This window comes from Penaeus vannamei, chromosome 17 (assembly GCF_042767895.1).
Source record: "Penaeus vannamei isolate JL-2024 chromosome 17, ASM4276789v1, whole genome shotgun sequence".
NCBI lineage: Eukaryota > Metazoa > Arthropoda > Malacostraca > Decapoda > Penaeidae > Penaeus > Penaeus vannamei.
In genome coordinates, this window is record NC_091565.1 from 42,025,562 (window position 1) to 42,043,136 (window position 17,575).

Here is a 17,575-nt window from a genome sequence, read left to right on the forward strand (position 1 = left end):
GACGAACAGACAAACAAAGAAACACACAGCCAGACACAGACAAAAACAAACAACCAGACGGACAGACAAACAAACAAACACCCAGACACAGACAAAACCAAACAACCAGACGGGCGGATACACAGCCAGACCGACAACAGACAAGCAACCAGACGGACAGACAGACACAAACACAGGTAGAAAGCGAAAGCCAGATCAAGCAGAAGGCGAAAGCAAGATCGAAGAAGAGAGACGAAGCTGGCATCGAGGGCGGGGCGAAGGGTGGGCGGCGAGGCAGGTGGGCGGGGTCGAAGGATGGGTGGGCGGCGAGGCAGGTGGGCGGCTGTTATCTCGCGGCATCGCAAAAATAGCCGGTGGCCGCGGCAGCAGGTGTGGGCGTACGGGCGCGCGCGCGCAGTGCAGGAGGCTCGCACGGCCGTAAATGTTTGGGTCGTAAACGCCCATTTTTGTATCTGTTGCTCGCCATGTGCACGGGCGGCGGTGGTCTGGGTCTGGGCGGGGAGAGGGGAGTCCTAGGCCTTGGGAATGGAGGAGAGAGGGAGGGAAGGAAGGAAGGAAGGAAGGAAGGAAGAAAGGAAGGAGGGAGTGAGGAAGGGAAGGAGGGAGAAGGAAGAAGAAGAAGAAGAAGACAAAAGAGAAAAAGGAAGGAGAATAAGGAAGAGGAGAAGGAGAAGAAGAAGGGTTTACGGCACTGGGGGAGGGGGGATGGTGCAGGGGAGGCGGAAGAGGGAGGGAGGAATGGCACTGGGGAGATCGAGTGCCAGATTGCCTTTAAAATTGCTTGCTCTCGGGGTCACATCCTGTCTTTTTTTATATTATTCGATGAAGACAAGGCTGTACTGGGACTAATGGTGCAGTAATGATGATAATCTTCATAATAGTTATCTTAATCAGAGCAATAATCATAAAAGGGGTGGCGATAAATGCTGATAAATATTATAGGGATGATAACGACAATAATGATGATAATAATAATAATGATAATAATGGTAATAATAGTAATGGTAATGATAATAATATTAATAATAATGATAAGGATAATAATAATAATGATAATAATAGGAGTAGTAGTAGTGGCAGTAGTAGTAGTAGCAGTAATAATGATAATAATAATAATAATAATAATAATGATAATAATAATAGTAATAATAATAACGATAGATAATGAAAATAACGATAACGATAACGTAGAAAAAGAGAGCAGAAGGAAAGAGTCACGAATTCGGAGAGATCCCGGCGCCCTTGTCACGCTCCCGAAGAGAGAGAAGTCGGCGAGGAGTCGGGAAGGAGATCGGCGCCGAGGACTCCCGGGGAAGGAAGGCGAGGAGAGGGATCGCCGGGCTTAATGAGGCGGCGAGGCGGAGGGAGGAGGAGGGATGGGTGGGAGAGGGAGAAGAGGTGGGGGTGGGAGAGGGAGAGGAGGAAGGAGGGGGATGGGAGAGGGAGAGGATGAGGGGGAGGAGGGGGTGGGTGGGAGAGGGAGAGGAAGGAATGAGGGGGAGGCGGAGGGAGGGAGGAGGGAGAGGTGGAGAGAAGGAGGTTGAAGGAGGGAGGAGAGTGGGAGAGGAAGGAGGAGGGGGAAGGAAGAGGGAGGGAGGAAGCTTAGGGGGGAGGAGGAAAGGAGGGAGGGAGGGGGGAATGGGAGAAGGGAGAGGAGGAGGGGAAAGGAGGGAGGGGGATGGGTGGCAGGGAGAGGAGGAGGGGTGAAGTGGGAAATGAGGAAAGAGAGTGGGATAGGGAAAGAGAGGGCGAGGAGGGAAGGAGGGGAAGAGACAAAAGGAGAGTGGATGGGGGAGGGAAGGGGAAAGAGAGTGAGAGAGGGAAAGAGGGGAGGAGGAGCGAGGAAAGAGAGGTAGTAAGGAGGGAGGAAGGAGGAGAATGGGATACAAAGAGGAAGAAGGAGACGGTGAGGGAGCGAGGGGGGGGGGCGAGGCAGAGACGGAGAGAGAAAGAAGGGAAGGAGAATGAGATAAATGAAAGGAGAGAGATAGAGAAAAGGGACAAGGACAGGAAGGGAGACCAAGCAAACAGACAAAAAGGAGGGAATGGGGGACAAAGAAAGAAACGAAGGGAGAGGATGAGTGGATAAAAAAAAATGAAGAAGAAAAGATCGAGAAAGGAAAGAGATAAGGAGAGGGAGCTAAAGCGACGATAGGCAGAATATAAAAAAAACACGAAATAACATCATTATATTTCACAATTCATCACCAATCTCTCATTAATCGGATAATTATCATCACCAACGTGTCAGCCGTCGGAGAACCATCATCAACCTGTCAGCCATTAAATCACCATCATCACCAGGCTGTCAGTTATCAGCGCAATATCATCACCAACCTGTCAGCCTGTCAGCATCAACCTTATAAGGGAATCTTTGGGGAAATATTGATATAGATATTCAATAAAATCTTGAGAGGAAAAAAAAATGGAGGAACAGGAGAGGAATGTTGTACTTGGCAGGTTATGGGGGTGGGGTGGGGGTGGGGGGGAGAGGTGGAGGAAGGGGAAGGGAGGAAGAATGGGTAGAGGAGGTAGAGATAGGAGAGAGAAGGGGGGAATGGGAGGGAATGAATGAAGAGGGGGTGAGAGAGAGAGAGGGGGGAGAGTGGTAATGGAAGAAGAGGGAGAAAAGAAGGGAAGAAGGAGAGAGAGAGAGAGAGAGAGAGAGAGAGAGAGAGAGAGAGAGAGAGAGAGAGAGAGCGAGAGAGTCAGAAAGTCAGAGAGAGAGAGAGTCAGAAAAAGTTCGAAAGCTCGACACGAAGACAAAGAAAGAAAACGAGGAGAGACACAGAGAGAGAAGAGTGAGGGGGCTGGGGGTGGGGGGGGTGATGATGGGGGGTGGGGGGAAGGAGGAAAATTTCGCAAATAAGTACGGATTTTTTCCCCCCCTTTAATGTGCGCCGGAGATGGCTGCCGTCGTCAAACTTTACGGCCTTTTTCGGTGTTTATTTTGGCGTTTGACCATCTTTACGGGTCGGTTTGCGGTGGGTTTTATTGTCGCGCCAAAGTGGTCCGCCGTTTGGGGAGTACAGATGGTTGTAGCGGGGAGGGAGGGGGTGTATGAAGAGAGGGGGTGGGGGAGGTAGGTAGGAAGGGGGTTGGGGGAGGGGGGGAGATAGGGAGTGGGGTGTATGAAGAGAGAGGGGGTAGGTAGGTAGGAAGGGAGTTAGGGGGGGAGGAGGGGAGGACGGGAGGGAGGAGGTAGGAAGGGAGTTGGGGTTAGGGGGGGAGAGGGTAGGGAGGGGAGGTGTATGAAGAGAGGGGGGTAGGTAGGTAGGAAGGGAGTTGGGGGGGAGGGGGAGGACGGGAGGGAGTGTTGTGATGAAGGGGCGGTTACTTCTTACTTACTTACAACTCCCTTTTTACCTTCTTACGGAAGGTAAGAAGGGAGTTGGGGGGGAGGGCAGATGGTTGAATGGGGGGGAGAGGGGCGGAGGGGGGAATGGAGTCGGAGGAGGGGGAGTGTATGGAGGGGTGGGAGGTCGGAAGGGATTTGGGAGGGGGGGAGGGTTTGAAGGGGTGGGAGGGAGTACAGATGGTTGTATCGGAGAGGGAGGAGGGGGAGGAGGGAGGGGGGAGGGGAGGTTGTATGAAGGGGCGGGGAGGTGGGAAGGGAGTTGGGGGGAAGGGGTGGGGGGAGATAGGGAGGGGGTGTATGCAGAAAGTTGGGGCGGAAACTTGATGCAAAGGGGAGAGGGAATGCTAGATCGAAGGGAAGGGGAAAAGAGGGGAGTTCTGTGAAACGGAAGGGAAGGGACAGGTTGTCCGGAAAGCAAAATGGCCGAGGGACGGTCCGGACTAGAGGCAGGAATGAGGGATGTATATGCAAATTACCCAACAATAACGAGGGAGTGGGTGAAGAAATGGTCGTTTGTCGTTTTTAATATTAACCCCCCACCTCCCCTTGTCATTATGAGTCTTTTGTGAGGCACATAGATACGATTGTTCATGGGTTTTGCAATTGCATATGGGGGGGTGACTGTCGTTTTATTTATTTATTTATTTTCTATTTCCATTTGTCATTTTTTATTGTATTGTGTACTTTTTCGTTGATTTTATAGTGTATTGTCCGTCGTTTTTATTTTATTTCGTTTTGTATCTATCGTTTGACTGATGTATTGTCCGCATTTTATATATTTATTATGTATCTATTCATTAATTGTGTGATGCATTTTTCGTCCTTTTAAAAAAAAATATTATGAATTTATCCGCTAAGTGTATGAAGTATTGCCAATCCCATTTTTTTAAATTTTCATTATGCATTTATCCGTCCATTTTATGATGCATTGATTAAAGTCGTTTAATCCGTTTTGGAAAATTGTCTTAAGGTTTAGGCTAAAAGTGCATTTATCCGTCCATTGTATGATGTATTGATTAAAGTCGTTTAATCCGTTTTGGAAAATTGTCTTAAGGTTTAGGCTAAATGGCCAGGAGGATGAGAGAAAATTCAAGTCAGGATTTTTATGGGTTTCGAAATGTCCGAGTGATTCCCTGGATAAATCCTTGAGTTTGTTTGTATCTTGAAATCTCTCCTGTCTGTTTAAGTTCGGCTTGTTGCAGATGACTATGAAATTGCGTTGCTTTTTTTTTGTGCAGATGTTGTTGGGGGAAGTTGATTGTGTGTCTGTCTGTCAGGGTGTCTGTCTGTTTGTTTGTTTTTCTTCTTCTCTCTTTCTCTTTCTCTTTTTCTTTCTTTCTTTCTTTCTTTCTCTCTTTCTCTCTTTCTCTCTCTCTGTCTGTCTCTCTCTCTCTCTTTCTCCCCCTCTCTCTCTCTCTCCCTCTCTCTCTCTCTCTCTCCCTCCCTCTCTCTCTCTCTCTCTCTCTCTCTCTCTCTCTCTCTCTCTCTCTCTCTCTCTCTCTCTCTCTCTCTCTCTCTCTCTCTCTCTCTCTCACACACACACACACACACACACACACACACACACACACACACACACACACACACACACACACACACACACACACACACACACACACATATACTTTTAAGTCACCCTCCCCCCCCCTTCCCCCCCTTACGCAGCCTCTCTCCTCACCTACTTCCTCTTGGCAAAGTAGATTAGCAAAGTTTATCAACAAACTTTGCCGGAGAGAAATATTTATAATGGAGGGAAAGTCGTGTTTTCGCGAGGTCGTGGGTGATGACGATGATGATGGTGATGATGATGATGATGGTGATGGTGATGATGGTAATGATGATGATAAAGTTGATGGTAGTAAAGATGATGAAGATGATGATGATGATAAAGATGATGGTGATGATGGTAGTGATGATGAGGAATAAGTTGATGGTGATGGTGATGATAAACATGTTGATAATAATATAGATGATAACGATGGTAAAGATAATGATAACGATAAAGATGATAATAAAGAAAATACTGCTGATGATGATAAAGATGGTGGTGATGATAAAGATACTAATGATGATGAGGAGGAGGATGAAGATAATGATGAAGATGATGATAATGATGAAGATGATGATAATGATAATGATGAGGATGATGGTGGTGATGACGATGGTGATGAGGATGATGGTGGTGATGACGATGATGATGATAATGATGGCGGTGGTGGTGATGATGATGAGGGTGTTGATGGCGGAGATGACGTAAGCCCACGGGAGTGTCGGGTGGCGGGGGTGTCGCTGATAAAACGTAGGAGGTATTTGGTATCTGGTATCGGGCGCTTATCGCGGTTCGCTGTTGTGGGCGGGAAGGTGGGCGGGGAGGGAAGAGAAGGGGAGGGAAGGGAAGGAGAGGAGGGAGGGGAAGGGAGGAGAAGGAGGGGAAGGGAAGAGAAGGAGGGGAGGGAAAGGAAAGGGAAGTGAAGGAGAGGAGGGAAGGGAAAGGAAAGGCAAAGGGAAGGGAGAGGGAAGGAAGAGAAGGAGTTAGGGAAAGGAAAGGGAAGGGATAGGAAGAGAAGAGAGGGGACGTGAAGCGAGAAGCGAAGAAAAGAGAAGAGGAGGAGATAGAAAGGGAAGAAAAAGAAAAGAAAGCAAATGGAAAAGGAAAGGGAAGGGTATGGAAGAAAGGGATAGAGCAGAGAGAGTAGGGGAAGCCCGGTGACAGTGTATGGGGAGAGAAAAAAGAGGAAGAATATAGTGCAAGGGGTGAGTGTGGTGTTGGCGACGGGCTTGTGGCTTGTTCACGGTCGTCGTTGTGGTGTTGCTGGGTCTCGTGGTGGTTGTGGGGGGTGGGGGGTAGAGGCGGGGGGGGAGGTAAGTGGTTGGGGGGAGGTAGAGGCGGATGGTTGGGGAGTGTGGTATGTGGTATAGGGGGGAGGGGGTAGATGCGGATGGTTGGGGAGTAAGTGGTTGTGGGGGGGAGGGGGTAGAGGTGGATGACTGGGGAGTAAGTGGTGTGTGGTATTGGGAAGAAGGAAGTACCTGAGACATCCACGCGTATAAAAAAGATTGTGGTAGGCGCGGAGGGGAAAAAGGATGGGGAGGGGTAGTAGTAGTAGTAGGGGGTAGTAGGGGCAAGAGGAGGCATTCACGGACGACCCACCCCACCCCACCCCCTCCCACCCCTACCTCCCCCCAGGTATTTTATTTTTTTAGGCATAGCCCGGGTGTCACTGGCAGGTACAGGTAGGATCGGGACGCGAGGGGGGTTGATTGAAGGGGGAGGGGAGGGAGGGGGAGGGAGGGGGAGGGGGAGAAGGGCAAGGGGGGGGGTCGAGTAATGCGGCATCGGACAAAGAGCGGGAGGTGGCAGTAATCAGCGGGTATTGTTGGGCACCGTGGGAGACCTAGAGTGATGGTGGGGGGGGTTGGGGTACTATGGTTTCAAAAGGGGGGGGAGGGGGAGGTGATGTTACACTAGAGAGCGAGAGAGGGGGGTGGGAGATAAGGATGGGGGGGGAAGGGAGGAGAAGAGTGATGATAAGTCAAAAGGAAGGGCAGACAGCGAGATGAGAGAGAGAAAAAAAAGTAAAAAGAAAAAAAAAAGAAAAAAGAAAGAGAGACAGACAGACAGACAGACAGAGACACGTGAGTTAAAGTGAGTTAAAGAGAAATTTGTCCGAAACACGAAAGCAATGACAACGAAAGCGGACACACACAAACGAAGAGGAATTCAAATTTCCTTGAAAATGAAGAATTAATGAATTCCATTAATATTTGGCCTTAATTTCCACCGTGCGTATCGGAATCGGAAATGAAGACACGCACGCACAAAAAGATAAAAGAAAAAAAGAAACAGAAACAAGAGATACGCGTCCTATAAAGAAAGAAGATAATGAATAAAAAGAATGATAAAGAAATAATCTCATTGTTTGCATTGCTGGTTCGGAAATAGACACACACCCCAAAAAGGAGATAGAAAACGAAAAGAAATAGATAAAGAAGACACCAAAAAGGAAATAGGAAAACGGAAAGAAATAGATAAAGAAACCCCCCAATAGGAAATAAAAAAAACGAAAAGAAATAGATAAAGAAACCACCAAAAAGAAAATAAAAAAACGAAAAAATTGATAAAAAAAAATGAAACAGAAGAAGGAAAAGAAATAGACAAAGGAACGTAGACAGATAAAGGAAAACTAATTGCTTGCCGTCGCTGTTCCCGAGAGTGCCAAGTGCAAGGGCAGTGCCACGCCAAAGAGCCAAACGCAGAGAGCCTACGCGCAGGAAGTGGGAAACCCTTCATTGGTGACCGCGCTGGTGAATGTGGGAGAGAGCGAGGGAGCTGGTGAGAGCGGAGGAATGGGAGGGAGGGGGGAGGGAGGGGGTGGGGGGATGGGGGAGCTGGTGAGAGCGGAGGAATGGGGGGAGGAAGGGAGGGAGGGAGGGAGCTGGTGAGAGCTGGTGGGGGGAGAAGGGAGGGAGGGAGGGGAGGGGGGAGCTGGTGAGAGCTGGTGGGGGGAGAGGGAGGGAAGGAGGGGGGAGCTGGTGAGAGCTGGTGGGGGGAATGGAGAGCGAGGGAGGGAGGGGGGGAGGGAGGGAGAGCTTGTGAGACCGGAGGAATGGGGGGGAGGGAGGGAGGGGGGAGTCGATGAGAGCGGAGGAATGGGGGGAGGGGAGGGAGGGAGGGAGTGTGAGTGAGGTAGCTATATATGAACGTGTATGTGTGTTTGTTTGTGTGAAAGTATGGACAGAGTTAGAAAAAAAGGAAGAGAGAAAAAGACATAGAGAGAGAGAGAGAGAGAGAGAGAGAGAGAGAGAGAGAGAGAGAGAGAGAGAGAGAGAGAGAGAGAGAGAGAGAGAGAGAGAGAGAGAGAGAGAGGGAGAGGGTGTCAAGGACAGAGATAAAGAGAGAGAGGTGAGTGAGTGACGAACCGAAGGGGAGAGCAAGAGAGAGGGAGGAAGCTTGGAGGAAAGAAAGAAAGGAAGGAAGAGAGGAAGAACAGAAAGAGGGAAAGGGAGAGGGAGGAAAGAAAGAAAGGAAGGAAGAGAGGAAGAACAGAAAGGGGGAAAGGGAGAGGAAGAATAGAAAGAGAGGGAAAGGGAGAGAAAGACGAAAAACCTAGATATATGAATAGGGAGGGAGGGAGGGAGATAGGAAGGGACAGACGGAGGGTGAGTGAGTGGGGGTCGGGAAGGAAGGGAGGGTCAGACACGTACCCGCACGTACACTCATACGCACACGTCGCTCAGTCGTACATGCCAATGTGCACTCTTACAAGCGTACACAAGCGCATACAGTGATACATGCATACATATTTAATTAGATTTATACGTACAGGAAATTCATTCATACATATGTGTGTGTGTGTGTGTGTGTGTGTGTGTGTGTGTGTGTGTGTGTGTGTGTGTGTGTATGTTTGTGTGTGTGTGTGTGTGTGTGTGTGTGTGTGTGTGTGTGTGTGTGTGTGTGTGTGTGTGTGTGTGTGTGTGTGTACATACATGCATGCATACTTACATGTATGGCTACCCTCCCTGGAGTCAAACCTCTCCCTGGTTAGGTATGACACAGAGTGTGCATTTAGACCAGCTGGTTTAGTGCCGCTCCCGCTGGGTCATCGCTGGAGTGGCAGAGGCTCGGGTCCTTGCAAGGGAGGGTAGTTAGGCCATGAGTCTACATGAGTCCATTCGTAGTATTCATTTCACAAATATACACGTGCACGCCCAAGTTCACGCATATGCACAGACATATACACATACATGACATGTGTATACGTGTATACATACATATACATACATATACATGCATACAGATAGATTGATAAAGATATATATATATATATATATATATATATATATATATATATATACATATATATATACATATATGTATGTGTGTGTGTGTGTGTGTGTGTGTGTGTGTGTGTGTGTGTGTGTGCGTGCGTGCGTGTGTGTGCGCGCGCATGATTATAAAGTAACGTAATATGATATATGATATTACACACACTTCTATACATTCATGCATACCACGCATCGCCTTTCGTGCAGCAAAACATACCTAAAAGTACCATAACCCCCCCACACCCCCACACCCTATTAGTATTATTATTTTTTTCTGTCTCTGGTTCTCTTTATTTGTTTATTTCTCTCTCTCTCTCTCTCTTCTCTCCTCTCTCTCTCTCCCTCTCTCTCTCTCCCTCTCTCTCTCTCTCTCTTCCTGTCTCTCTCTTCCTGTCTCTCTCTCTCTCTCTCTCTCTTCCTGTCTCTCTCTCTCCCTTCCTGTCTCTCTCTCTCTTCCTGTCTCTCTCTCCCTTCCTGTCTCTCTCTCTCCCCCACCCCCACCCCCTTCCTTCCCGCTCTGCACGTCTGCAATAAACATGATATTATCTTTCGCCGGCGGTGTTGACGCGTGCGGTGGGGAATGTGTCTCGAAAGGTTTTTTAAGATTGTTTTATCTCTTATATTAAACAGGGAGATCCGAGGTTCCGATGCCAAGGCGGGTCTCCCTGGCATAAACAAATGGGTGGGGGTGGGGGGGGATAGGGGTGGGTGGGGAGGGAGGAGAGGAGGGGTTGGTTGGTGGGATAAGGGGAAAGGGAGGTGGAGAGGGGGGAGGGAGGAGAGGGAGAGTGGGGGGGAGGGGGAGAGGGAGAGTAGGGGGGGAGGGGGAGTGGGAGAGTAGGGGGGAAGGAGGTGGAGGGAAGGGAGGAGAGGGAGAGTGGGAGGAAGGGGGGGAGAGGGAGTGCATGGAGGGAGGGGAGGAGAGAGAGAGTGCATGGAGGGAGAGGGGAAGGGAAGTGGAGAGGGAGTGACTGGAGGGAGGAGGAAAGGGAGGAGAGGGAGTGCCTACGACGACCTTTGGCAGGCGGAAGGGAGAGGGGCGAAGGTGATGGAGGGGAAGGGAGAAGAGGCAGATGCGATTTCTGGTGGGGTGTTGGTGGAAGGGTTAAGAGGGGAGAGGGAAGTGGAGAGGGAGAGGGACTGCCAAGATATGTGGTAGGGTGTTGTTGGAGTGGGGGTGAGGGAGGGGAGGGACCTGAAATAATTTACGGCAAGGTGTTGGTGGTGTGGAGTAGGGACAGAAAAGGAGTGAAAGGGAGAGGGCGAGTGGAGGCAGGGAGAAGAGGAGGAAGGGGAGGGAGAAGAGGAGAGGTAGAGGAAATGGGAGAGGGCGAGGGAAAGGGAGAGGGGAGAAGAGGAGAGGCAGAAGGGGAGGGAGAAGAGGAGAGGTAGAGGATATGGGAGAGGAAGAGAGGAAGGGAGAGAAGAGGAGAGGCAGAGGGGGAGGGAGAAGAGGAGAGGTAGAGGAAATGGGAGAGGGCGAGGGAAAGGGAGAGGGAGAAGAGGAAAGGCAGAGGGTAAGGGAGAAGAGGAGAGGTAGAGGGAATGGGAGAGGGAGAAGAGGAGAGGTAGAGGATATGCGAGAGGAAGGGAGAAGAGGAGAGACAGAGGGAATGGGAGAGAGAGGCGGAGAGGGAGAGGGAAAGGGAGAGTGGAGTATTTAGGAGCGAGATGAAGTCATAAAACTCCGCGACATCATCCCTGGACGGGATAGGCACGAGGAAATAGGGTCTGTGTAGGGTGTAGGAAGGGAGGAAGGGAGGAAGGGAGGAAGGGAGGGAGGGAGGAGGGAGGAAGGGTTTAGGGGGCAGGAGGAGGGAGGAAGGGTGTAGGGGGCAGGGGGAGGGAGGAAGGGAGGGAGGGAGGAGGGAGGAAGGGTGTAGGGGGCCAGGGGGAGGGAGGAAGGGAGGGAGGGAGGAGGGAGGAAGGGTGTAGGGGGCAGGGGGAGGGAGGAAGGGAGGGAGGGAGGAGGGAGGAAGGGTGTAGGGGGGCAGGAGGAGGGAGGAAGGGAGGGAGGAGGAGGCAGGGGGAGGGAGGAGGGAGGAAGGGTGTAGGGGGCAGGAGGAGGGAGGAAGGGAGGGAGGGAGGAGGGAGGAAGGGAAGAGGGGGCAGGCGAGGAGAGGGAGGGGGAGGGAGGGAGGAGGGAGGAAGGGTGTAGGGGGCAGGAGGGAGGGGAGGGAGGGAGGGAGGGATTGGAGGAGAATTTATATGAAGAAGAAAAAAATCTATTGATAAAACCACACGGACAAACAAGAGATAAGCGGAGGAGGAGGAAGAGGAAGGAATGATTGGAGATAGAAACCACCAAAAAATATAAACAAACAAATAACGATAAGATAATAATAAAAAATAACACGATAATAAAAAGACAAAGACAAGACCCTCGAAAAAAAGAATATATATACAAACAAATAACAATAAAGATAATAATAAGAAAAAATAACACGATAATAAAAAGACAAAGACACAAGACCCTCGAATCGCGAAGCCCTCGGAGGCGGCGACGAGGAGAAGGGGCGAGGCGGCGGCGGCGACGACAAGCAGAAGTTGCCGTCGGTGGCAGCGTGACAGACGGCGCGGAGGCACTGACACGGCGCTGGACTTGACGCGGTCGGGGGGAGGGGGGGGAAGGAGGGGGGGAGAGGGGGAGGGGGATAGGTGGGAGAGGTAAGGGGAAGGGGAAGAGCGGAGGGTTAAGGGGAAGGGTGGAGGGCGAGGGGTAAGGGGAAGGGCGGAGGGAGGAGAAGAGGGATAAGGGGAAGAGGGGAAGGGGGATAGGTGGGAGGGGAAGGGGAAGGAAAGAGGGGTAGGGGGATAGGTGGGAGGGGTAGGAGAAGGGGAAGGGCGGAGGAGGAGAGAGGGGAAGGGGGATTGGTGGTAGGGGAAGGGGGAAGGGTTGAGGAGGAGGGGTAAGGAGTAAGGATATGGGGAGGTAAGAGAGGAATGAGAGGAGAGGAGAGGAGGTAGTGGTTGATGTTTGTTGTAAGGGGAAGGGAGGATGGGATGGGGGAGAGGGGTTGGGGAGGCCGACAAGAGGATGGGGAATAGGGGGAGGGGAATGGAAGGAGAGAAGGGGGTAGGAAGGGTGTTGGGGAGGAGGCAAGGGAGGGATGGCGGTTGGAGGGGAGATGAAGAAGGGGAAGGGGAAGAGGAGGGGATGATAGGAGGGGAGGGGTGAGGGTGGGGGGGACGGGGAGGGGTAAGACAAAGGGGAACAGGTTGCTTTTGTGTGCCCAAGACTTTTTTTTTTAAGCTTTTGCATTTAAATCTTACTTTACATATGGTCGTTAAGATAATCTGAAGTTTTAATGACGGTGCTAGATATTTTTTTATATATGCTATCTCTAATAAAAGTTGACGATGATTATTTATAAAAGCCAAGTGGCTCTGCGGGTTCTCTCAAGGTTTGCTCTTTTAAACTTTTAATTAAACCTTTCTCTTCTTCTTTTTTTGGTTTATATATCACTGGGGGATTGATATCTGGTTCATGAGTGATACCAAGGACGAGTTTGATCCTACAGTTTCTCCCCCTCCTCTCCCCCTCCTCTTCCCCTCTTCTCCCCTCTTCCCTCCTCCTTCTGCCTCCTCTCCTCCTCTTCTCCCCTCTCCCCCTCCTCTCCCCCCTCCTCTTCCCCTCTTCTCCCCCTCCTCTCCCTCCACTCCCCTCTCCCTCCTCTTCTCCTCTCCCCTCTCCTCCTCCTCCTCTCCCTCCTCCCCCTCATCCCCCCTCCCTCCCTCCTCCCCTCTCCCCCTCTCTCTCCCCTCCTCACCCCACTCCCCCTTCGGAACTCCTGATATAAAGGATTTTTTCTTTTAAGTCCTCTGCACCCCCCCCCCCATTCTTTTGACCCCCTCTCCTGTGGAATCCTTGAAACGAAGGACCCTTCTCCCCTCTCTCTTCTCCTCCCGCTCCCCTCCCCCTCCCTCCTTCGGAATCCTTTACTCGGAGGACTTCTCTTCCTATCCCCTCTGCTCCCCTCCCCCCTCCTCCCTCGGTATCCATGGCACAGAGGGACGCCTCTCCCTTTCTCATCCCCTCAGCCCCCCTCCCTCAAATCCTCTCACTCCCTCGCCGACCCTTTCATTTCCCCCTACCCCTCAAACCCTCTTCCTCCTCTCCCCTCCCTCTCTCGGAATCCCTGAAGAACCCCTCCTCCCTATCTCCCCTCTGCCCTACCCTCCCCTCCCATCCCATCCTCTCAACCCCCCCTCCCCCACTATCCTATCCTCCTCCCCGTCCCTCCACCCCCTATCCTATCTTCCCCTCCCCGTCCCTCTTCTCCCTCCACCCCCACTATCCTATCTCCCTATCTCATCTCTCCCTCCCCATCCTCTCACCCCCTCCCCCAATCCCATCCTCTCACCCCCTCACCCCTATCCTATCATCTCAACCCCTCCCCCACTATCCTATCCTCCCTTCCCGTCCCTCTTCCCCCTCCACCTCCCAATCCTATCCTCCCCCGCCCATCCCATCCTCTCACCCCCTCCCCTTCCATCCTCACAACCCCTCCCCTTCCATCCTCACAACCCCCCCACTATGCAATCCTCTCCTCCCCGTCCCTCTTCCCCCCTTCTTTCCCTTTTGACTTCGAAGGACCCGCGCGCGCTCAGTGACCTTGGGAAGCCTTGCAGCGGCGCGTTGAAATCTCCGGAGCCTGACGCGCCGGGGGATGCCTGGCCCGCGGGGTGCCTGAGCTCCCTCTGGGTTGTTGTTGTTGTTGTTGTCGTTGTTGTTATTGTTGTTATTGTTATTATTACTTTTATTATTATTATTAATATTATTGTTGTTATTATTATTAATATTATTGTTTTTGTTATTATTATTAATATTATTGTTTTTGTTATTGTTATTAATATTATTGTTTTTGTTATTATTATTGTTTTTATTATTATTATTGTTATTATTATTATTATTATTATTATTATTATTATTATTATTATTGTTATTGTTGTTATCATCATCATCATTATTATTATTGTTATTATTTTGTTTATAAATATATATATATTTTCTATCTCTCTTGCTGTTTTGAGATTTTTGTTTGTTTCTTTCTTGGCGAATGTGTTTTTTTGAATGTATTTATATGTTGTTGTTATCATTGATATAGTAATTATGCCTTTTATCTGAACACTTATTTATTTATTTATTTATTTGTTTGTTTGCTTGCTTGCTTATTCATTTATTTATTTATATACCTATTTATTGTTGATTCATTGTTATTGATGTCAGTGTTCATTAACTTAGTTCATGTTATTGATATTATGATTGAATAGCTGAAATTACTTTTATTTTAATATTGTGGTTATTAAGATTGTTTTGTTGGCGTTATTGTTGTTGTTATCATTATTTTATATTATTATAACTATGGTTGTTATTTGTAGTATCAGTAGTGTTATTGTTATTGTTATAATCATTATTATGATATTATTAGATACTCTTCATTATTATATTTCTTTCTATGTTGATAATGATAGTAATGACTATAATGATGGTACTATTATAGTAAAGATAATGAAGATTATTGTCATTATTATGATTATGACTCTAGTTGTACTCGGCTTATGAATAATTCTACGTATTGTTATGATTATAATTGTAAACATTATTATTAGCCAGACAGGCAGTGGAACTATAATGAGGTTTAGAGATACGTGAAAGTGAGAAGAGAAAGAAGAGAAGAGAAGGGAGGAGAGGAGAGGAAGGGAGAGGATAGTATAAGGTCGGGAATCTAGGGAGGGGGTTGGTGAGGGGGAGGGAGGAGGGGGAATCCCACCTCGAAAGGATCTGATTCCATCTCGCACGACGTCGATCCTCCATAAGGGCGATCGTGTTCGTCTTTTTTTTTTTTTTTTTTTTTTTTTTTTTTTTGGGGGGGGGGTAGGGGGGGGGGTGGCAGTGGGGATGAAGGAGATAGGAGGAGGGAGAGAGGGAGTGGGGAGGGAAGGGGGTTGTAAGGTAGGTATAGGAGGGGAGAGGGATATCAAAGAGAAAAGAATGTTTATCTGCAGGTTTTGTTGCGTTTTTTTTTATCTTTGTTTCTCGGGTGAAATACCAGTTTTGGATAAGAGGGAGGGTGGGGGGAGGGGAGGGAGGGGGAAGGGGGAAGGGGGAGGGGGAAGGAATGGATGTTTGGATCACGGTGATAGAATTCCCGAAGGGATGAGGAGGAGGGGAAGGCGTGGAGAGGGGAGGAGGAGGAGAAGGGAAATGAAAAGTGGAGAGGGAGGAGGAGGAGAAGGGAAATGAAAAGGGAGATGAAGGATGTGAAGGAAGAAGAAAAAAACAGAGGGAGGGAGGGAGGGAGAGAGAGAGAGAGAGAGAGAGAGAGAGAGAGAGAGAGAGAGAGAGAGAGAGAGAGAGAGAGAGAGAGAGAGAGAGAGAGGAGAGAGAGAGAGAAATAAATAAATATTTAAAGAGAGCCAGAGACATAAATAAAGAAAATGGAGAGAGAAAGAAATAAACAAAAAAAGAAAACCAGAGCCAGAAATTAAAACAAAATAAAGAGAGAGATAGAAAGGACAGGAAAGCGAAAGAGCGAAGACACACACACACACACACACACACACACACACACACACACACACACACACACACACACACACACACACACACACACACACACACACACACACACAAAACACCACCACCCCACACACACGCACACACGCACACACACACACACACACACACACACACACACACACACACACACACACACACACACACACACACACACACACACACACACACACACACACAAACACCCCCACACACAAAACACCCTCCCCACACACACACACAAAACACCCCCCCACACACGCACACACACACGTACATGCCTGTGTGCGCGGAGAGGTCGCACATAGCACCGCCACCGACTTCGTTCCGGTCGCGATGGCGGAGTGCGCTCGATAGTAAACCTTGTATCATGTGTAAACGTCCGAGATAATGTCACAAACTCGTTTTTGCGATCGTAAACGTACGCTGTTTCTTTTCAGCTTGACCTCTTATTTAACAAACCGCTTAGGATTTATTTATTTATTTTTATTTTTTTATTTTTATTTATTTTTTTTTTTTTTTAAGGGAGGTGGTGTTTTTTTCGTGTGTTTTTTCTGCCATGTCTCGTCTTTCTTAACTTTTTTTTTCTTGAAAGATAAGAAAAAAAGGTTTAATTTCATTGCTGGGATGATAGAAGGGTAGTTTACGCTGGGAATGGAGACGGTAAAGTAGTGATAATGATTTGGGGAGAGAGAGAGGGGGAGAGAGAGGAGGAGGAGGAGGGAGAGAGAGAGAGAGAGAGAGAGAGAGAGAGAGAGAGAGAGAGAGAGAGAGAGAGAGAGAGAGAGAGAGAGAGAGAGAGAGAGAGAGAGAGAGAAAAGAGGAAGGAGACAGACAGGTCGAGTTACCGAGACTGAAAAAAAAACACTGGAATGGAAAGAGGAAGAGACAGAGACAGAAAAAAGATCCCTATATATTCGAAGGACTTTTTCTACGTTCCATCTGACAAACATTACTACGGTTGATTTTTTTATCTGCCTTTCTGACCTGATGCTGGGATTGATAGCGCCTCCCCCCTTTCCCTCTCCTCTTCTTCTGCCCCCTTCCCCCTCCCTCTTCTTCTGCCCCCTTTCCCTCTCCCTCTTCTTCTGCCCCCCTTTCCCTCTCCCTCTTCTTCTGCCCCCCTTTCCCTCTCCCTTTCTTCTGCCCTTTCCCTCTCCCTCTTCTTTTGCCCCCCTTCCCCTCCTCCCTCTTTCTTCTGCCCCCCTTTCCCTCTCCCTCTTCTTCTGCCCCCTTTCCCTCTCCCTCTCTTCTGCCCCCCTTTCCCTCTCCCTCTTCTGCCCCCCCTTCCCTCCCTTCTTCTGCCCCCCTTTCCCTCTCCCTCTTCTTCTGCCCCCCTTTCCTCTCCCTCTTCTTCTGCCCCCCCTTTCCTCTCCCTCTTCTTCTGCCCCTTTCCTCTCCCTCTTCTTCTGCCCCCCCCTATCCCCCTCCCTCTTCTTTGCCCCCTTCCCTCTCCCTCTTCTTCTGCCCCCCCTTCCCCTCCCTCTTCTTCTGCCCCCTTTCCCTCTCCCTCTTCTTCTGCCCCCCCCCTTTCCCCCTCCCTCTTCTTCTGCCCCCTTTCCTCTCCCTCTTCTTCTGCCCCCCTTTCCCCCTCCCTCTTCTTCTGCCCCCCTTTCCCTCTCCCTCTTCTTCTGCCCCCCTTTCCCTCTCCCTCTTCTTCTGCCCCTTTCCCTCTCCCTCTTCTTCTGCCCCCTTTCCTTCTCCCTCTTCTTCTGCCCCCTTTCCTCTCCCTCTTCTTCTGCCCCCCTTCCCTCTCCTCTTCTTCTGCCCCCCTTTCCCTCTCTCCCTCTTCTTCTACCCCCCTTTCCCTCTCCCTCTTCTTCTGCCCCTTT

At 49.6% G+C, this 17,575-nt stretch overlaps 1 protein-coding gene across 1 annotated transcript in view; it reads right to left on the reverse strand.

The window, feature by feature from the left end:
* Positions 1-2,340: 2,340 nt before the first annotated feature.
* Positions 2,341-17,575, reverse strand: part of LOC138864690 (thrombospondin-related anonymous protein-like) — a 17,017-nt gene continuing 1,782 nt past the window's right edge. Inside the window, exon 3 of the mRNA XM_070132557.1 lies at positions 2,341-2,372. Coding sequence (XP_069988658.1) covers positions 2,341-2,372 — 32 coding nt within the window. The remainder of the gene's footprint in view (positions 2,373-17,575) is intronic.